Source organism: Xiphophorus maculatus, chromosome 15 (assembly GCF_002775205.1).
Source record: "Xiphophorus maculatus strain JP 163 A chromosome 15, X_maculatus-5.0-male, whole genome shotgun sequence".
Taxonomy (NCBI): Eukaryota; Metazoa; Chordata; class Actinopteri; order Cyprinodontiformes; family Poeciliidae; genus Xiphophorus; species Xiphophorus maculatus.
The window spans coordinates 18,812,610-18,834,323 of NC_036457.1; the positions used below are offsets into that span (position 1 = coordinate 18,812,610).

Consider the following 21,714-nt stretch of genomic DNA (forward strand, 5'->3'; position numbering starts at 1 on the left):
AAATTCAGGTGTCACGGCAGCAATTTGAAACGGGTAAAAGCATGCACACGTGACTGGTTTTGAGTTATTTGCAGATTCTGAAAATGTGAGTTTTAAGCTTTCCAATAATGTCAGAGACACGAAAATCAAAAATAAATGTTAAAAAATGTAGAAGACATGGGCATTTGAATATTGGTGCTATGAAAAACTAATTTCCAAGAAAGTTTCAAAAATAATTATTCACCCAAACACAAAAAACCCCCAAAAATAAGAAGCGTAAGAGACTGTTCAGTAAGGACAAATTATAATATTATAATAGGAAAAATAACACTGTACAGACATTAAAGACAGCATGCTCAGAGTAAAAGAAATGTGCAAATTTAAAGCAGTAAAAGGGTAACTTAAAGAAAGAAAAATGTACAAGATGTTTATTTAATTTTTAATACTTGGTCAGTCCAACTTGTATTTGTTAATTTTTGCAGTGCACTGAACAACCTGCCTAATAATGACCTGTTTAAGCCGGGCTAAATTACATTTTTCCTTTTCCCTCCATCGGCGGTACTTAACTCAAAGGTGATCTACTGGCGACAATATGGAGATACACGGGTTTGCGCTAATTATGTCCTTAGATTACGGTAAATGTCAAAGTAAGGAGCAGGAAGTGCTAGAAGGATTGTAGATGGCTCCCAGTGGAACTGGGGTTCAATTGCTACACCAGTTACATGCGGAACAAGATTCTGACTGGTCTAAGCTGACCGAATAAGTGCGACTTGTTTCAGGTGTGAGGATGTGAACTCAGACATTTTCAAAGAAAAGGATATCTCAATGAGAAGTCCGCCCAAAGGACATGGAATAGTTGAAATAATTCATGTCATGCGACAAGAACTGTCAAGAAAATCCGAGCTCATCCCACTTCCCCATGCTGGAGATTTTAGTTTAACAGTAATAATAAATAAAGTTATCTTTAAAATGAATCACTCAAGTGACATCAAGGCCCAACAGTAGACTTAAGTGTCAATAAAGTTAGTTTAACAGTAATAATAAATAAAGTTATCTTTAAAATGAATCACTCAAGTGATATCTAGGCCCAACAGTAGACTTAAGTGTCAATAAAATAAATCTAGTTGTGTGTGTTGTTTTTGTCTCATGCAAGCTTTGCTTTAATTCTACTTTTCTCTATTTAATCATAAGAAATCATAGTCAGTCAGAGAGAGTCATTAAACAGGAAACGCAGGTTTCCTGGAAAAAGAGGAAGTAAGTTCCAGCCTGCAGATTTATAAAAATAGCTGAGACTATTCTTTATTTCAAAGGTAAAGTTTTAAAGAATGAAATCTAAACATTTTTGAGTAATTTGATAAGATTCAAAGTAAAATACTTATATTAATATTGGTTTACTTGTAATAATACTTACACTTATATTTGTGGGAACACTTACAAGGAAAACAAGTAACTGTAACTTTAGTAGTAAATAATTAGAATCATGTATTATTCTTTTGGTTTCTTTTCAGAAAAACATCTGTAATAACTCACATTAGGATTATAATAAGGATAATTAATAAGTTATGGTTATAAAATCATAAATGAATGATAAATCAGAGAAGCTGAAGAAAATAAATGTGATATAAGTTATGGTTATAAAATTATAAATGAATGCTAAAATCAGAGAAGCTAAAGAAAATAAAAGTGATATAAATGTGATTTTGACATTGAACTTGAAATGGTGTAAAAGGTGTAACTGCAATTAAACATCACTGATATGTTGGAGGTAGAGAGTAGGTGAAAGGTGAAAGGCAAGGAACTAACAGGAGAGCAGAGATGATCAACGCCTTATTTAGAGAGTAGGTGAAAGGTTGTGCAGGCAATGGACATAGGAGGTTGAGCAACTCTGAGATATTAGCACAGACATCAGGACATAATGTCTGTAAGACAGTGATGGATATGAGATCATCTGTCTAAGCAGACAGCCAATGAAAACGCACCGAAAGGGTGGATAAACCCTATATAAGGTGGGTGCAAAAGAGGAACTTTTTGTTGGATCCTCCGGGCAGCTTCGAGCCAAGAGATGGACAAAGAACTCTGCAGCTGAAGAAGAGCCGGGGCCACGGAGCCGAAGACTGTCCGGCCATGGGGACCAACCCGTCAGCCCCACAACCTGTGGCTTCGAATCGCACTTCTCTCATCGGCTGGGTTCAGACCCCAAAGACAAAGATGAAGACAAAGGCAAAGACAAAGAAGAAGAACTGGTGCCTTCCTTCCTGCCAGCACCAAGTCCTGTGTGACCTCACCATCCATGCGGAGAGGAGGCTCATCAGACCTACAGAGATTCCTGCCTTCGCTGATCAACATCTTCCTCCTGCTGCAACACCTTCTTCATCATCAGACCTGCGGAGATCCTGGCCTTCATCGATCGGCGTCTTCCTCCTGCTGCAACACCTTCTTCATCATCAGACCTGCGGAGATCCTGGCCTTCATCGATCGGCGTCTTCCTCCTGCTGCAACACCTTCTTCATCATCAGACCTGCGGAGATCCTGGCCTTCATCGATCGGCGTCTTCCTCCTGCTGCAACACCTTCTTCATCATCAGACCTGCGGAGATCCTGGCCTTCATCGATCGGCGTCTTCCTCCTGCTGCAACACCTTCTTCATCATCAGACCTGCGGAGATCCTGGCCTTCATCGATCGGCGTCTTCCTCCTGCTGCAGCACCTTCTTCGTCGTCGTGCCAGGTCTGGGGTTCGAGGCGCCAGGCTCCGTCCGTCTCTCTCAAAGGTTCCTTTTTTAGTTTTCAGTGTCAGCAGTAGGGAAAGATAGACTAGATGATTGATTTTACTTATTTGATTATTTCTGCTACTGAATTAAGCTGTACTGACCCTTGCAAAACTGCCTTACTAATAAAATATTTAGCATAAAGAAAATCTAAAAGATGTTGTGGACATTCAGTTAATGAGTCACCTTAAAGTTCTTTGATGGTTGTAAAATAGCTCTGATGTTTGATTCTGGAGAGGAAAAAGTTTAAAATGTTTTATAGGTTGCTGGTAGCCCAAATTTAAAACAACATCCTTGGGACTCGCCCGAGTCACTAAAACCTACCTGGTTCAATAACAAATGCAAGTTGTAAAATAAGAGAACGAGCGACCGTTAACAGGTGTGCTCTGTGAAACTAGTTGGCTGTAGGCTGCTCAGTCTGGCTAATTCACAGAGGGAAGAAGGGTGAGACACCTGGATGTAGGCCGTTAAAAATCAGGTGAATCGTTTCTCGAAACCAGCTTAAACAGAGTTTACTTCAGTTCTGGACAGGGTAAATCCCGGCAGATTTAGGAAACTCAATTAACCCGTTAGATGGAGAGCTGGTAGCACATCTCCCCTCTCAGAAGAGGAAGTAGAGAGTGAGAGAGCAGAGACAGAAGGGAGGGGGGGGGTGTTGCGCAACAACAAGTGGCGCCCAATGTGGGGCGGCGCACAACTGAGTAGGCGGGCCCCAAAGATACCAAGTCAGTGAAAACAGATGTGAGGATCTGAATAGCTCACTTGGTTTGTTAACTCTTAGGGAATAGAGTTAATGGTGACTGATAAGGCCGTCAGTCACAACCCTTGCAGTAACTGTATGGCATACAGGTGAGGGAAAGCTTCTACTGAGGATAAATGACCGGATCCAGACAGTGAAGCTAGTAGCCAACATAGTCTAGACCCATCCCTGCTTGAAGGCTAAAGAGAGGCTTTGGGGGATAGACAACTCGAACCGACAGAGAGACGGAGTGATGGATGATCACTTCGAGGAGGAAAATCTGGGGAAGAAACCGGAGGAAGCCGGCCGTCCAGATCGTTTGGAAAAGGAGGAGACCTCAACAGAACTGCATCAACTTTCTGCACAGCTACCCAGGGCACCCAGGACAGCGGATGGAAGGTTTGTTCATCAAGAGCACAGTCCCATGGGGTTCAGTCTGCATGGATGTAGCAGAGCCAATGGGGACAACAGAAAAGAGAGGTGAGAAGTACCTCTTGGTGCTGATGGACACAGTGACAACTGCTAGAAGAGCAGGTCTTCCCCTGCAGAGGAACTCCGTTCACGTCACAGAAAGCAGGGAGGCGAAGACACTTCTCCTTTTTGCTCAGAGAAGGAAAAGGGAAGTTGCAGCTCAAAGTGTCACTGAAAACAGGGCAGAGAGTTTGGATTAAAGCTCAAGATCGGCCTGCAGCTACGGGGATCAAGCTGAGATTCAACGCCCAAGATTTTGTAAAGTAAGTACTGAACTTCAACACAGTACTACTGATGAAGAAAGGGGTCCATGAGGAAGCAGTGCTCAAGCCAGTTCTTAGCTACAGCGAACCAGAACATTACGAGAAGATGGCCAGAGAATCAAGCACCATGCCATCCTACAGTAGACTGGCCACTATTACAGGAAGGTTGCCGTTCAAAGAACAACTTCAAGGCTTTGGACTGGGAGGGCCGTGAAGAAATTGGATTATGCTAAAGAAGAACTCCTGTCACAATCTGATGGATTAAAATGGAAAAGGATCATGATTACGGATAAAGCGTCATGATGCTTATGCTTTTTGCTTTGCTCTGCTGAACAGCCAGAATTTTTTTTTTTTTTGAGGCCTTCTGTCTCAGCCCATCTTCCCTTCCCTAAAGAACCATCCCACATCCTGAAGAACCGACAGTTCATCCAGCGAAGGTTCCTGTAGAAGAATCAGAGCGATCCAAGTTTTCTTCGACATTCATCACCTCATGGGGGAAATCAAAACTCCAAGGAGGGGGTGTCAAGAGAAGTGGAGTTTTGATGACTACACTGAGCCCTCTGTGACAACTGAGGATGAAGAATCTGCATCTTCACATCCCAGACGAACCTCTTCTCTTTCCAGGGGATGAGGACGGCGAACTGCAGGAGGGTGATGGACTCCCAGCATGTGAAAGGTCTGACCTCGTGGAGGGGGTGTCAAGAAAATCCGAGCTCATCCCACTTCCCCATGCTGGAGATTTTAGTTTAACAGTAATAATAAATAAAGTTATCTTTAAAATGAATCACTCAAGTGACATCAAGGCCCAACAGTAGACTTAAGTGTCAATAAAGTTAGTTTAACAGTAATAATAAATAAAGTTATCTTTAAAATGAATCACTCAAGTGATATCTAGGCCCAACAGTAGACTTAAGTGTCAATAAAATAAATCTAGTTGTGTGTGTTGTTTTTGTCTCATGCAAGCTTTGCTTTAATTCTACTTTTCTCTATTTAATCATAAGAAATCATAGTCAGTCAGAGAGAGTCATTAAACAGGAAACGCAGGTTTCCTGGAAAAAGAGGAAGTAAGTTCCAGCCTGCAGATTTATAAAAATAGCTGAGACTATTCTTTATTTCAAAGGTAAAGTTTTAAAGAATGAAATCTAAACATTTTTGAGTAATTTGATAAGATTCAAAGTAAAATACTTATATTAATATTGGTTTACTTGTAATAATACTTACACTTATATTTGTGGGAACACTTACAAGGAAAACAAGTAACTGTAACTTTAGTAGTAAATAATTAGAATCATGTATTATTCTTTTGGTTTCTTTTCAGAAAAACATCTGTAATAACTCACATTAGGATTATAATAAGGATAATTAATAAGTTATGGTTATAAAATCATAAATGAATGATAAATCAGAGAAGCTGAAGAAAATAAATGTGATATAAGTTATGGTTATAAAATTATAAATGAATGCTAAAATCAGAGAAGCTAAAGAAAATAAAAGTGATATAAATGTGATTTTGACATTGAACTTGAAATGGTGTAAAAGGTGTAACTGCAATTAAACATCACTGATATGTTGGAGGTAGAGAGTAGGTGAAAGGTGAAAGGCAAGGAACTAACAGGAGAGCAGAGATGATCAACGCCTTATTTAGAGAGTAGGTGAAAGGTTGTGCAGGCAATGGACATAGGAGGTTGAGCAACTCTGAGATATTAGCACAGACATCAGGACATAATGTCTGTAAGACAGTGATGGATATGAGATCATCTGTCTAAGCAGACAGCCAATGAAAACGCACCGAAAGGGTGGATAAACCCTATATAAGGTGGGTGCAAAAGAGGAACTTTTTGTTGGATCCTCCGGGCAGCTTCGAGCCAAGAGATGGACAAAGAACTCTGCAGCTGAAGAAGAGCCGGGGCCACGGAGCCGAAGACTGTCCGGCCATGGGGACCAACCCGTCAGCCCCACAACCTGTGGCTTCGAATCGCACTTCTCTCATCGGCTGGGTTCAGACCCCAAAGACAAAGATGAAGACAAAGGCAAAGACAAAGAAGAAGAACTGGTGCCTTCCTTCCTGCCAGCACCAAGTCCTGTGTGACCTCACCATCCATGCGGAGAGGAGGCTCATCAGACCTACAGAGATTCCTGCCTTCGCTGATCAACATCTTCCTCCTGCTGCAACACCTTCTTCATCATCAGACCTGCGGAGATCCTGGCCTTCATCGATCGGCGTCTTCCTCCTGCTGCAACACCTTCTTCATCATCAGACCTGCGGAGATCCTGGCCTTCATCGATCGGCGTCTTCCTCCTGCTGCAACACCTTCTTCATCATCAGACCTGCGGAGATCCTGGCCTTCATCGATCGGCGTCTTCCTCCTGCTGCAACACCTTCTTCATCATCAGACCTGCGGAGATCCTGGCCTTCATCGATCGGCGTCTTCCTCCTGCTGCAGCACCTTCTTCGTCGTCGTGCCAGGTCTGGGGTTCGAGGCGCCAGGCTCCGTCCGTCTCTCTCAAAGGTTCCTTTTTTAGTTTTCAGTGTCAGCAGTAGGGAAAGATAGACTAGATGATTGATTTTACTTATTTGATTATTTCTGCTACTGAATTAAGCTGTACTGACCCTTGCAAAAATGCCTTACTAATAAAATATTTAGCATAAAGAAAATCTAAAAGATGTTGTGGACATTCAGTTAATGAGTCACCTTAAAGTTCTTTGATGGTTGTAAAATAGCTCTGATGTTTGATTCTGGAGAGGAAAAAGTTTAAAATGTTTTATAGGTTGCTGGTAGCCCAAATTTAAAACAACATCCTTGGGACTCGCCCGAGTCACTAAAACCTACCTGGTTCAATAACAAATGCAAGTTGTAAAATAAGAGAACGAGCGACCGTTAACAGGTGTGCTCTGTGAAACTAGTTGGCTGTAGGCTGCTCAGTCTGGCTAATTCACAGAGGGAAGAAGGGTGAGACACCTGGATGTAGGCCGTTAAAAATCAGGTGAATCGTTTCTCGAAACCAGCTTAAACAGAGTTTACTTCAGTTCTGGACAGGGTAAATCCCGGCAGATTTAGGAAACTCAATTAACCCGTTAGATGGAGAGCTGGTAGCACATCTCCCCTCTCAGAAGAGGAAGTAGAGAGTGAGAGAGCAGAGACAGAAGGGAGGGGGGGGGTGTTGCGCAACAACAGAACATAAAGATTTATTTAAAGTCTATCGCCTTGGCAACAGGTCAACTTTGACGAGATTCCATGTTCTTGGTGGAAAAATAAAACCCATACCATGATGTTCAGAAGAAGTCAACGTGGACTCCTTTTAACTTACCAATATCCACTTTTCATACAGGCAAGGTCTGAGGACTACTAGTTCTACTAAACTGTGGATTTCTGCACTGTTTCCATGGAGCTTCTGGGTTGCTGTGCTTGACGGATTGTTGGAAGTGAAAAATTAGAGAACAAAAAAAAAAAAAAATCGGCATAAAATTCTGAGCCCAACACTTACCTCTCCGCCAACTGTGCACTGCAACCCAGCTGGATACAGAGAGGTCTGTTTTTCTCTTTTGCTTTTTAAAGGAAGACAAAATTGTATTATTTTATTTCCAAAAAATAATGTAAAAGGAATATTTTTGCTTTTGCATTAAATAACAGGCAAAAGGATTTACACTTTAAAGAAAAGTTTAGAAAACCCAAATTCTAATCAATTATGATTGATGTCATACGGAGAACTTTCTAAAAGTATTTAAACATTTAGAAAAAAGTTTTATACCATATAAACTGTAAAGAGTTTAGTATTTTACTCAAGGTTTCCATAAGAATATAACTTTTAACAACTCTCATGTCACACACTGCTTTATATGAAGAAAACTTAATAGATACTGCCCAACTCTTCCAGGCTTATATGCTCATCATACATTATGTGAATAGATCTCAAAGTAAGTGCTTAAGAACAAACACCAGCCTATTTTCCAATTGTGCACTAGAAACATGGAGTTTAAGACCTGCACATTCATGTAAAAGTAAAATAATCCAAGCATTTATTTTACGCCTATAAAGCCAGGCTTTACTGTGTGTTTTGAGACTGACGAGAAATAAAAGAAGAAAAATAAAATGCCGTATTAAAAGCTTGAATACTCAATGCGTGTAAGCTAAATGTGTCTAAATATAAAACTAAAGTCAGAATTGAGAGAAACATTAACAAGCTCCAAATAAAACTCAGCAATTTCTGGATTCTCCTCCAAAGCTGTGCCGTCTAAAGGCATCCGTCCTGATTCTGCGAAACGACCGAACCGGGAAGCTTCCCGAAGGTCAGAAGAAGAAGAAAAGATCTGAGCCCAAAGCTCTTATTATTCAAAGCAGACTGCTCACCACGAGCCGTCCCAGTTCACTAAAACAGCTGTCATCTCTGGGGTCAGCTCGTGTTTTGCAAATGATGACCCGCTGTTTGCCTTTTGTCTGCCACAGACGCATTTGTTGAGGTGCAAATGCCAGCGAACATGTACCGCAGCACAAACACGCTGCAGCTGAAGCCTGTATCCCCCCCCACCACCACCACCACCACCACCAACACCCCCACCCCAACGTTAAATCTGAGCCCAAATGCTAAATTTATGATTGATGTCATGAGGAGAAATTTAATTCGCCCCAGGAGCCGCAAGCTCATTAAAACATACAAGTTGTCACGGTGAGGCCCCCCCAGAAAACAGCCTGGTGTATTTGGCTCGTGTTGTAGCACACGCGAGTCGGGCAACCAGATGAAATATGATGGGAGTTGCTGGTGCTTTTGTCGTTGGTAGTGTGTTTTTCAGTCTCTCTCCCGGTCCGCTGTGTCCACAGTAATCTCATTGACTGCTGTTAGCATGGCCGTGCCCCTGATATCGCCAGCGCTGCTCTCCATAACCTTATAAGTAAGTCCCTGCACAGAGTCTCTTTTGTAATCTTGATCACTTGCTGCATGGTTCTGTGTGTGTGTGTGTGTGTTTTAGTATTTCTCACCTTGTAAAGTCCATTTTTCTAACGAATACTACATTGTGAGGACCCAATACTCATTATAGAGCCCAAATACCAGACCCCATAAGAAGATGTGCTGTTTTTGTGTTGGTAATTAGGTTTAGGACTAAAGTGTGAGTTGAGTTTAGGTAAGGTTTAGGGTTAAGCATGTACTGGCAATGGTTAGGTTAAGGGTTAGGCTGTAGAAATGAATAAAAAATGAATGGAAGTTAATGCAAAGTCCTTGTGAAAATAGAAAGATGTAACATGAGTGTGTGAGTGTGTGGGCAGCGCATTAGGTCTTCCCGGGTTGACGTGCAAACGTCCGCTCCTTCCCCACCCGTTCACTCCAATCGGGCTTTGCGTTGCCATAGCAACATGCCACAGAGTGGAGGATCGGGCATCAGAAGGGAAAGTGATAGAAAGAAGCAGGGGGGCGAGAGGAAATACCAGGCTGTGTTTGACACTGCGACGGCGAACCAACCCGAGGACTGTTTCGCTTCAACATACAGAGAAACCCCGCGCTGTTCCAGACACACAGATCCAGAGTCCTCTGTGCCTCTGTAAGCCAGTCTGAGAGGAGATATACAAAAACTCACTAAGAATTTACAACACAAACCTCTGAGCTGTATTCAAAACCAGATGGAAGGATGTATATAAATATAACTAATGGATGAATGGATGGAGGATAGACTTCTAGATGGATGGATGACTATTGGATAGACTACATGATGGATGGATGAATGTCTGGGTGGATGGATGGATGGGTGGATGACTATTGGACAATCTTCTAGATGGATGGATGACTAAAGGATGGACTTGTAGATGGATGAATAGATGGATGGACAACTAATGAAGGAACTTGGGTGGATGGATGAATAGATTAATGGATGGATGACTAATGGACAAACTTCTAGATGGATGGATGACTAATGGATGGACTTCTAGATGGATGAATGGATAAATAGATGGATGGATGGCTAGTGGATAGACTTAGAGATGGATGAATGGGTAGATGTCTAATGGATGGACTTCTAGATGGATGGAAGGGAAAACAACCAATGCATTGACCTATAGATCATCGATGGATGGGTAGTTGACAAATGAACAGAGATATATGGATGGAAGGACAGATGGATGGGAAGATGATGAATACACAGACTAACAGATGGATAGATTAGTGGACGGATGGATACTTAGTGAATCGGCCTGAGGGGGAAACACCACTACACTTCCATACTTTATTTTCTAAAAGACTTCCAGACGGCGTAGGAACTGTGGACACAAACACACACCCACAAACACATGGCTGCCAAGTCCAAGCGTGGGCAACTCTTCCCCCTCTTCCTCTCTCTATTTTCGTATTTGCACTTGTTCATAAACCCTGTTTGTCCATCTAATTCCACCCTCTTGTTGATATTTCCCCCCCTCCATAGCCCCCAGACAACCACCCTCTGTATTGATCTGGCTGCCATTCTGTGTACACTGGTGACTCATATCTCCTACTGAGCATGTATGCCGTCTCTGCAGGTGAAAAGCCTGGGACATATGCTGCGGAGATGAGGCGACAAAACCGCACCGACACTGAGCAGTTCGCTCTTAAAAGCCTCAAGCCGTTCAACTGTAAAAAATTCTTTTTGATGGTAAGAGAACACACTGTTTGCATCCGAGGCATTTTCCTAGAAAGAATGTTTGCTTTTTTTTCCCCTTCCCCCTTAAGTATGGTCAGCTGCCCTCTCTTCTGTCTGCTTCCTGCGTCTTCTCCCTGCCTCCATCCTGTCTCTTCCTAAATGAGTTCCACATGGCCCTCCGGGCTGCACAGTCTCGCCTCGTCCGGCAGAGGAGCGCTCGCTCAGCTTTCGCTCTCACAGCCCCACGGATTCACAGGTCACTCCCGGCAGACCTTGAGATTGCAACCGTTTGAAGGTGGCCTCTCGCTCAGTCAAAACAGGCACTCCCCCTCCGTTCCCCTCTTCCGTCTCCCCTCCCTGTCCGTTTGTCCGCCTGGCTGCTGTGTGTTAAACCCAGAGCAGAGTCTGAGGGCAGGATGCATGCTAATGCTGCCTGACTGACTGGTTGAATGACAGCCTGGATTTCTGGTGGGATGAAGTTGCTGGCAGTTTAACTGGACGACTAACCGGCTTGTCTATCCGACACTCGGGCGGAGAGTTTAAGAGAGTTTGGCTGACTGACATGTGCTGGAACTTGTAGAGGGGAGAATAGGAAAGTAGCGCTAGATTACGGTAATATAATGCAGCTTTGTAAACAAGTCTCTTCTTTCCTGTCAAACGAGCCTAAAGTTAACCATTGGAGATGCTCAGATAAAACCACTTTCGGTTTGATTAACGTTAGAAATAGGACTCCTAGGAAATATCTGAGTTGCTACCAACAAGGTTGTTGTAGGTTTCACCAATTCAAATTTAAGACTTTTTAAAGGGGCAGCATTATACATCATCAAGGCATATGGTGACATTTTATAGCACAATCAAGTAACTATGTTACCTTCGGTTGTTATAAAAATGCTTTACACATCAAATTTGACTTTGTAAATTAAGTCCTTGAAATTGGGCCTCTGTCTCTTTAAAAACTCTTGCTCTTTCTGAAACTCCACCTTCAGGATGCCATCACAACAACTCTTCTATTAACACTTTAACGTTTTTACCAGCGTTTCACTGAGAAGTATCTCATATAATGAGCTCAGCAGATGCAGTTCCACCAGGTGTTTGCTAATATGAATTGAATTCAAGACCTATATCACCACAGAAATGTACAAACGTCGTCCAGACAACTCGGAATAACTTTGGACTTACCCAGGAAAAATGCAAAAAAGCTAGCTTGCTAACAAGAGTACGTTGGCAGGTAGTAAGCGTTTGCCTACTGGCCTGATTGTCTGATATATTGTCCCACAAACAATGAATCAGGCAAACAATGAATATGTTTTGCCTGATAGAAAAGTCCAGCAAGAAAAAAAACCCAGTGAATATTCAAGATTAAATAGTCCTGTAAAAGCAAAATTTAAGACCTGTAAATTGCATATTTAAAGCCAAATTATTCTGTTTTTTTGATTAATTAAATATATTTTAAGGTCTTAGTTTAAGATACATGAATTCAGAAGTTTTAAGGATGTGTCGCTTCTATTTTGGTGAAAGAAATGACAGCAACAAGAGCACTCCCATCCAGAGGGAAGCGCCAAACACTACCGTTACAGAACACCCCAAGAGTTTGATGATGATCAGCAGAGACAGCGGTGAAGCTTTTTAAGAAACATAGTGAGTTGAGATCATTGTTTAGACCGTTTGGATAATTAATCTCTCAGGAGATAAAACTTTAAGTCCCTTTGTGGCCAGTAGCCACAACAAAGATAGATAGCAGGTAGATTTGGTCTATGCAGTGTAACGCTAACCAACCAATAGGCAGAAGGGGAAGCCTTAAGACTCCGCCCCTCCTCATTTGCATAATAAGGCAGAAATTTATAGGTAAAATAAAAATAGGAGACATCATAGACATAAAATAGAGTGGAGGGGGGAAAACAATATAAAAAGTTAAATAATAAAAAACAGAACTATATGGATCTATGAGTAAAGAGAAGAATTTTAAAAACAGTCAAATTTACATTATGACTATGAGTTAGAACTAAACTGAAACAATGAATGTCTATTAAATTATACAACATGAGATACACCCTCCTTTTTAAAATTATTCAGTGCATTGATTTATTTATATATTTCTGCTTTATTTTAAATCATGTAATCTCTAGGAGTCTGTCATCTGTAGCTGTAAATCCAAACTTAAAAGCATTTCATATTTTGGAACCTGCATTGACCTTTTATTTAAGGGAGTCAACGTAAAGGGGTAACTACAGGCAAATACAAGTCACACTGCAGATTTCTGCATGAAAACAAACTTTTCCCTTCACTATATACTGTATCAGGCACTTTGAATTGGCCTGTCATAAAATCCCAGTAAAACACACATTCGTCATGGTAACATGAGAAAGTATGAATAACGTTGAACGGGTATTAATACTTTAGCAAGGGACTATAGGTTTTAATATGACATATCAGTATCCTTAATTACCATAAGGAAATATATTACCTGAGCTACTCGAGGTGAACGTGAAAGGATCAGCTTCATATTATAAAGAGTTTAATTTAATACTCTGCTGAATTTAAATGAAAAGCACATTGATTTTGAAGGTGAATAAAATTAAATAATGTGGGCGAAAAGTAAAAATGTTGTGGCGTCTGTAAAAAAATTATATCATGCTTTATGGGTCTATTAACTTACTACAGACAAAATCAGCTGCAAAAATCTAACTTTTTACACCTTTGGTATCAGGAAATTATTTGTAGATTATTTCAGAAAGACTCACTTTCTGTGTGTTTTTTTAAGTGTATTAACTTCTAGAGAGCTTATATTGCTGTTACAGAAACAATTTTGACATTATAATCTTTTGTATGTCAGTTGCTTTCTATTTAAAGAGACAGTATTGTGTATTTTCAGGCACATTGTGCCTTTTTAGGGTATTTTTTTTTAAACCAACGTTTCACTGAGAAGTAGCTCTTAAAATGAGCTCAGCAAATGCACAGTTAAGTTTGTAAAAACATGAATTTTACATAATTCTGCCCTTTTAACATGTGTTTTATTCTTTTGACCCTGTGATTGGGTAACTTGGGGGGGTAAGGGAGGTAATCCGTCAGAATGGGGCTTCATCTCCCAGAGACTGTCGCTGTGTTCTTACTGCTGCTGTCTTGGTGACAGGGACAGACAGACTTCAGGCCAGATCAGCTCAGAGCAGAGCAGCTCTGAAAGCTCTGGGAATGGGAGATGGAAGTAATAAGTGAGGCCACTAACCGCCCTTCCCCACCCCCTCCCACCACCACCGTCCTCCTACCCTCTGCTTGTCGTTGCCTCTGGCTGTCTGTCACAACTTCCTTTCTCCCTGCTGCCTCTGAACATCACACCTGACCATTCCTGCACTCTTTCCTTTAAAAAAAAGGGAAAAAACGACACATTTCCTGTCCTTTCCTGCACTCCAAGTCAACCCTCGCTTGCCTCCCTTTCTGCCGCCCGTCCGCGTTGAGTCATCACTCAGACTAGAGGGAGTCCAGTTTCTCAGCCCCCCCCTCCTCTCCTCTCTTCTCTCCAACTCCGGCTCCTTGACCATTACTACTCCATTATTAGCGGCGATGGAGGGCTCGCCTCAGACACCTAATGTATCCATTTCCCCCTCCATTTAGGGCTCGGCGGCCCGGCGAGCTCCCGGAGTGCTCCCTGATTGGGATTGAATGTTCATTTTAACTGCCGTCCAGCCACCGCAGGAGGAGGCGGAGGAGGAGAGGAATAATGGAAAATACAGAGAAAAGGAAGTGAGAGTGGACATATGTTACGCTAAATGAGGGGAGAGGGCGGTGGAAAGGTGGTCTCCGGTTTCGTTCTTTCTTATTGTCTCATTCTTTTGTATTTAAAAAAAATAAAGAAAAAAAACAACAACTCTGAAATATGTTTCTGTAGACAGAAAAACAAAAGCATTCCTCCTCTGGCTGCAGGCCAAGAGTCAGATCTCAGCTTGGTATTCTCAAGGTGCGCCTCTAAAAAAGAAGGGATTTGGAACTGAGATGATTGGAGTTGGCACATCCGTGGAAGGTGGAGTGGGGAAGAAGGGAGAAAGAGGGCGAGGGAGTGAAAAAGACAAAAGAAAGAGAACAAAAGAGAGAGCGAGAGAGATCACACACATAAACAAGAACGGGACTTGCGGAGGTGAGACCGTACCTTGTAGCAGAACTCCTCCGTTCTTTCTGAAGAGGGGGCTCCCTGACCACAATGGAGGACTGGAGAGGAAGGAGAAGGAAAGAGGAAGAGAGAGAGACAGACAGAGAGAGAGAGAGAGAACTGGTCAATCATTTGATCTCGCGGCAGCAGCCAGACGAGCCCAGCCGGCTTCGTCGCGAGGCAGGAATTTGAGTCCATAAGCCAATGCTTCTGATTATAGTGATTAGAATCCCGGGTGTCCCACTGTTGCCATTATTCCCTGTGATTACCTCGGAGAATTACAGCCTCCACGCTGCAGTCCACGGGGGTAATTTCTCATGACAGCCCCCCCACCCCCAATCCCCTCCAACCGCCTGCCGCCGGTACGCTCGCACGCGGCCGGCCCTCACCGGCACGTGTGCATTTAACGGCACGTTTAAGACGGACGATGTGCGTCCAGGCTTACGCATTTTGAAGCGAAAAACTAATCTGTTATCTGTTGGCATTGAGGTAAACCAGGGTTATAACCAGCTAAGGATTTACATCACATCATACAAACAGATTAAGATCCTTTCAGTCTACAATAAGAGGTCAGCATGTCTTCAGGCTGTTTGGAGCAAAGAGGAAAGCAGAATTACCCTTCCCCAACTTGTTGCTGCCAGTCCAGCCACCTGTCTCGTTGACAGGGTAGCCATTGCGTGGATACTAAACGTGCATCATCCGTCACTTTACTGAGGTAGTGCTTTTCTAAAACTCCATTCGTTAAAAGGGCAGTATTATGTATTTTCCAGGCACATGTTGCCATTTCATGGCACAAATCAAGTAACTATATTATAAAACATTATATATCTGAAACATCACTTAAAAGAAATTTGACTTCGCAATTTGAAGCCTTGAAATTAGGCCTCTGTCTCTTTAAGAACATAATTTAATATTTCTATTTGATCTCTTTTGACATACTTTTTCATTTGTTCTTGTTTTTATCATACAGACACATCTTTGTGTTGCCCACGCTGCGAATGAAACAGCCTCTATAAAGAAAAATAAATATAAAAACAAAAACGACTTCTTGACTTCTACAAAACAACCACCTGAAAACTACAAAATTTATCAGGTGTATAATTCATATTTTTGCTTTCGTTCAGGCATTAAGCCACAACATTTAAATGCCATACATATCATTATAATAACTACTAAAAAATCTTACATTATTTTAGCAGCAGTATTAATAATTGTTGCAATATTTCAAGGATAAACAAAATATTGCTTTCTAATAATTATTCTAAGTATTTAAACACTTTGACAGACTTTCTCTGCCCTTTTCGCCCACAAAAAAAGAAATGTTGGTTAACTATAATCAATTTGGTCATTGCAGTATTCAACAATTACATCGCTAACTCGAGTTCTAACATCGGGAGTTAATCCTTCAGGTTGCGCAAGAGAAGGCAAGACTTTCAGCAGAAAACATTCAGAAATATCAGCAGCCTTTCGGAAATCTCAGGCTACGTTCACAAAGCAGGTCTTGATTCAGATTTTTTGCTGAAATCATATTATTTTTTGAATAGTCAGTTATTCTAATAATGAAATGTGAATATAATCAGGTTTCTGTCTGAAGGGTTTATAACCACAAAGGGACCTGCAAGCGTGAGAGGAACATAAGAACTTGTTTATGTAGGTAATAATGGATGAAGCCATTTAAGGATTGATTTTAAAGTTTATTTAGCAATTAGAGTCGATATGATTGTCACAAGATCATAACAAACACAAATGGAACTAATAAAAAAAACTAGTAGAAATGGCATTTTGTGGAGCATTGACTGAAGTTTCGGTAGTGAAGTCTGTTTGGATACATAGTCAGAGACAAGAGTGGTGGGATTGTGATGTGATGCGCATCAGGGAAACAAATTTAATTCATAATTTTATGATTACAATTTTTCAGCCATTGTTTATGTCTAAATTTCTTGGCCTCATCTGGTGCAGAATTACGTCTCACACCAATGACGTAAATGTCAGATTAAAGGCGACATGACCGTTCAGACTGCAGACACTTTGAAAACTATTTATCAGATTTAGTTCAACATATGGAAGTGGCTGAAATGAGATTTGTTTTAAGGTGAGAAGATCCAAATTGGGCCTTTCAGATTACTGTGAAAATTTTGGATATACACCATGTTCCAAATTATTATATAAGTGATATTTTTCTCAGATTTTCTTAAATGTTCAAAGCAAATGATGGTCAGTATAATTTTCAAGTCATGAACTACTACAGTATAAATCAAATTTTACTGAACAAAGTTCCCCTTTAGAACAGTATTTCTTTCAAACATAAAAAACTCAAAATGAACTGTTCCAAATTATTATGCACAGCAGATTTTCTAAACATTTTATGGATTATAAAGAACTGCAAACGGTCAATCTTTGAATGTGCAGCATTAAGTGGTCACATGTGCTAAAATCAAAAGCTATTTCAATCAAAAGCATCTTAACAGATCAAGTTACATGTTAACATAGAACCTTCTTTCATATCACAGCACAATTCTTGATCCATTGAACTTGTGAGTTTGTGGAAAGTTTCTGCTTGAATTTCTTTGCAGGATGTCAGAAAACCTTCCCAGAGCTGCTGGTTTGATACTAACTGTATTCAGATCTTCTGCTTGAGGAAACTCCAAAGGTTCTCAATAGGGTTGAGGTCAGAGGTCAGAGGAGGATGGTGACCACACCATGAGTTTCTCCCCTTTTATGCCCATAGCAGCCAATGAAACAGTGATATTCCTTGAAGCATGACATGGTGAATTGTGATGCATGAAGATGTTTTTGCTACTGAAGGTACGGCTCTTATTTTTTAACCATGAAAGAAAGTGATCAGTCAGAAAGTCCATATACTTTGCTGAAGTCATTTTCACACCTTCAGGGACTCTGAAGGGGCCGACCAATGATTCTCTCCCCATGACTTTGGCCCAAAGCATGACTCCACCACCTCCTTGCTGAATTCACAGCCATGTTGGGATGTGGTGGTCATCCACCACCAATCCACTACTGCGTCCATCTGGACCATCCAGGGTTGCACAGCAGTCATCAGTGAACAAGTCTGTTTGAAAATTAATCTTCGTGTACGGCTGGGCCCACTGCGACCGTTTCTGCTTGTGATCTCTGGTTAGGGGCCCAATAGTAGGTTCATGCACCTCAAGCCTCTGGAGGATCCTCCACCTTGAGCTTCCAGAGGCTCCAGCAGCTTCTAATAACTGTTTGCTGCTTTGTAAAGGCATTTTAACAGCTGCTCTCTTAATCCGATGAATTTGTCTAACAGAAACCTTCCTCATTCTGCCTTTATCTGTACAAACCCATCTTTGTTCTGAATCAGCCACAAATCTCTTCACAGTACGATGGCGCTTCAGTTTTTGTTAAATATTTAATGTTTTCATACCTTGTCAGACGGCACTACACTATCTGATGATTTTCGTCAGCAGAGATTCTTTCTCTTTCCCATATTGCTTGAAACCTGTGGCCTGTTTAATAATGTGGAACATCCTTCTTCAGTAGATTTCCTTTAATTGAGCTCAGCAGACAAACTAATCAACCAGCTCTCTGAAATTAATTATAGTGATTCAAAGAGCCCTGACACACAATACCATCTATAAATTTAATAGCACAACAAAAAATGTAATCTTTATGACACTTAAATCCAATTTTCATAATAATGGAACATGGTGTAGGTTGTATTTGGGCAAAAAAAAGTCAGATTTGGGTCACATCTGTCTGCTGTGTCAACATAGGCTCAAATTGTGGTAAGGATCTATATTATCCAGGAAAAACTTGTAGAGACAGTTACTGGCTAACAGAACCGGAACCAGGGATATGAAATCAGCCAGAAAATGTATGATTTGTGCATCTCTAGTTCAAAAAATCCCATGCCAACAGTCAATCAAATCCCCCTAATCATAAATCCAAGTTTAAACCCTCAAGAAGCCATTGAAACTGTACAAAAAAAAAGCACTCAGTGCACACCCCTACACAAGCACACACACACAAAGCTGGGGACTCACTTTAGGTGATCATTGCACCACTAATGAGGGAGGTAATGACAGCATTTCTCACATAGACGGAGATATCTTCACTCACGAGCACAGTCACGCGAGAAGACAATGGGTGCAGTTCTGCTGGCGAGGCCATAATTCAGACAGAAAGATGGAGGGATACGGACAGAGGAGGAGGGGGAGAGTGGAAGAGCTTTTCCAGGTTGAGTAGTCTTTAGCTCTCCGTCAGACTGCACGTTTGACTGCTTCCCCCCAACTCTGCAGTCAGGAGAGGCTGCCCTCCCTAACACAGTCAGCGACAACGTGGACAGTTTATTATACTGTATGCAAACACACACACACACACACCCACACCCACACCCCCACACACACAGAAGAGGGAAAACAGAAAACACCTGGAGAAGCTGGAAAGTCCAAAAGCAGCACTTGTTTCCACTCATCTGCCGAGCTGTCTTTGTAATGCGAGTTGTATTTTATGTTGGACTAAGCAGCTGAAGGAGGCACACGCGCAGGCGTGTACACGCACACACACACACACACACACACACACACACCTACACACACACGCACACACCCACACACACACACACACACACACACACACTCACACACACAATCAAATAGTATGTCTTTCTATCTTTACAGGGACTTTTCATTGACTTCCATTCATTTCTACAGCCTAACCCAAACTGTAACCGTCACCTGTATATGCAGTACTTCTTATGGGGCCTTGTGTTTGGGACCCACAAGGGGCAGTCGGTCCCCGCTACGTCGTATTTGTTAGACAAATGGTCCTTACAATGTATCAAATACAAAGCCACGTTCACACACACACACTCACGCACACAGGCAAAGCAACAGCAAGGAACGCAAATTTTAGCCCTGAGCCACCTGCTGTTGCCATGGAGAGTTGCCACATTGCGTTGCCACGGCGATAACATATTTTTCCTGCGCTAACAGCCTGTCTGTTTTCCCTGCCACCCCCACCCCGCACCCATCTCATTCTTCCCTCTCTCTTCCTCCCAGCAAACGACTTGGCGGCGCGACGGCGGCCAACTTAACCTACCCCCCGCCATCTTCAAACCCCCCCACCTCACCCACTCCCACCAGCCCTCTGACTACCGTCACATCGTCTTCGTCCGGCTTTTATTCCTCGAAGGGATGCCGGAGGAGGAAGGAAGAGAAAAAAAAGGAGAGAGAGGAGAGCTCCTTTACCATCCCCTCCCCCTAGAGACGCACTCCTTCCATCCATCCTTCCCCCTCCCCTCTTCCTCTCATCCAGATGCTGATGGGGTGTGAAGGAATGCACCATAGGGCTGACCTCCTACCCAGCATGCTCTGTCTCTTCCTGCCTCCCTCTCACTCTCTCTGCGTCCACTCACACCCATCTGATGATTCTCGTATTGAACGCACTCAGCTGGACTGAAAACATCCAGCTGCTCCTCCAGGCACAGGTGGGTGGGGTCGTGCAGGAGGTGGCAGGACTCAGTAGTACGGTCCGTACAGGAAACAGGACAAAGAAGAAGAAGAGGCAGTTCAGGTTTAACTTTCACCACCGTCCCGTCACCCCCCACGTCCTTTATGATCCGTCTCTATCAGTTGCTGCGTCGGACTGCCGGAGACGGTCCTTGACCTTAACGTAATAGACATGCAGCGCAACCATTCACGGTCATTTAGCTTCATACATGCTGTTCTTCAGAGTGAGTGCTCTTGACAGAGAGATATCATTTCCTATTGATCAAGCTTTACTTCTTAGGCAGAGAACGGACCAACATCTTAAGACGGCAGCTGAACGTGTCGACTTATGGTTTCCAAACTAAAGGCAAGTTTTGAAGCTAATATTTAACATAAAACAATCTAAAAGGCCAGAATAGAGCAGACAAAAGTATACGTGCACAATACAGAGAGCTCATAGGACAATCAGTAATGAAACAGGTCTGGATGAAAAGCTCTGTCAGGCAGAGACAACACATGAGTTTTATACCAAGGATAAAGAATTAACAACAAGGGGAGAGACAGCCTGGTTCTGATGCAGCTGTAGAAAACAACTCCCAACCTTCTACATGTAACCCAAATAGTTCTTTTGGTGAGAGTTCACAAGCATTCATATAACATGACTAGCAGATGTGACCTTAATGTAATTTTTCCATCACAGTACCCCAGCTCTTCATTGGATTTAGGTTTGAACTTTGACTAGGCTACTCTAGGCTATAGATTTTTTTATCCAAATAATTCCTGTGTATATCAAGGTGAAACTTTAGGGTCACTGTTCTGGTAGATTGGAGTCTGTAACCTTTGTAATTGAAAGAGTCGGTTAAATAAAACTTGTTTAGGGCCTCAAGTGTTTCAATTATCTTTATTTATGATAAACATCTACTACAGAAAATGTGTTCTGAACTATCATTTTATTCCTATTTTTTAGGTTTTAAGCAAAGAAAAATGCAGCATTTTTGCAATAAAGTGAGTGGAAACACTTTCTTCTGTGGGATGTTGAGATTTGCAGAAAATGCTATGAAAAAGTCTGCATTTCTTCTAAAGGTTATGTATTTATACCTAATATCTGTACGCCTGGTATCTCCACCTGTTTATTTAACTAACTCCTGAGTTTTATTTCAGCACATCCAAATCAAGAGGGCAAAACACAAAAGCAAAAATGATTTGAAAAGCCACGTATAATTTTCTCTCCTCTTCAAAACATTTGGAAACTTTGGTTCCAATAAAATACACTGAAATTTGTGGTTG

The 21,714-nt window shown here is 41.9% G+C and overlaps 1 protein-coding gene across 1 annotated transcript in view; it reads right to left on the minus strand.

Moving 5' to 3' along the window:
• foxn3 (forkhead box N3) overlaps positions 1–21,714 on the minus strand; it is a 91,807-nt gene that overhangs the window by 8,936 nt on the left and 61,157 nt on the right. Inside the window, exon 4 of the mRNA XM_023347881.1 lies at positions 14,960–15,018. Coding sequence (XP_023203649.1) covers positions 14,960–15,018 — 59 coding nt within the window. The remainder of the gene's footprint in view (positions 1–14,959; positions 15,019–21,714) is intronic.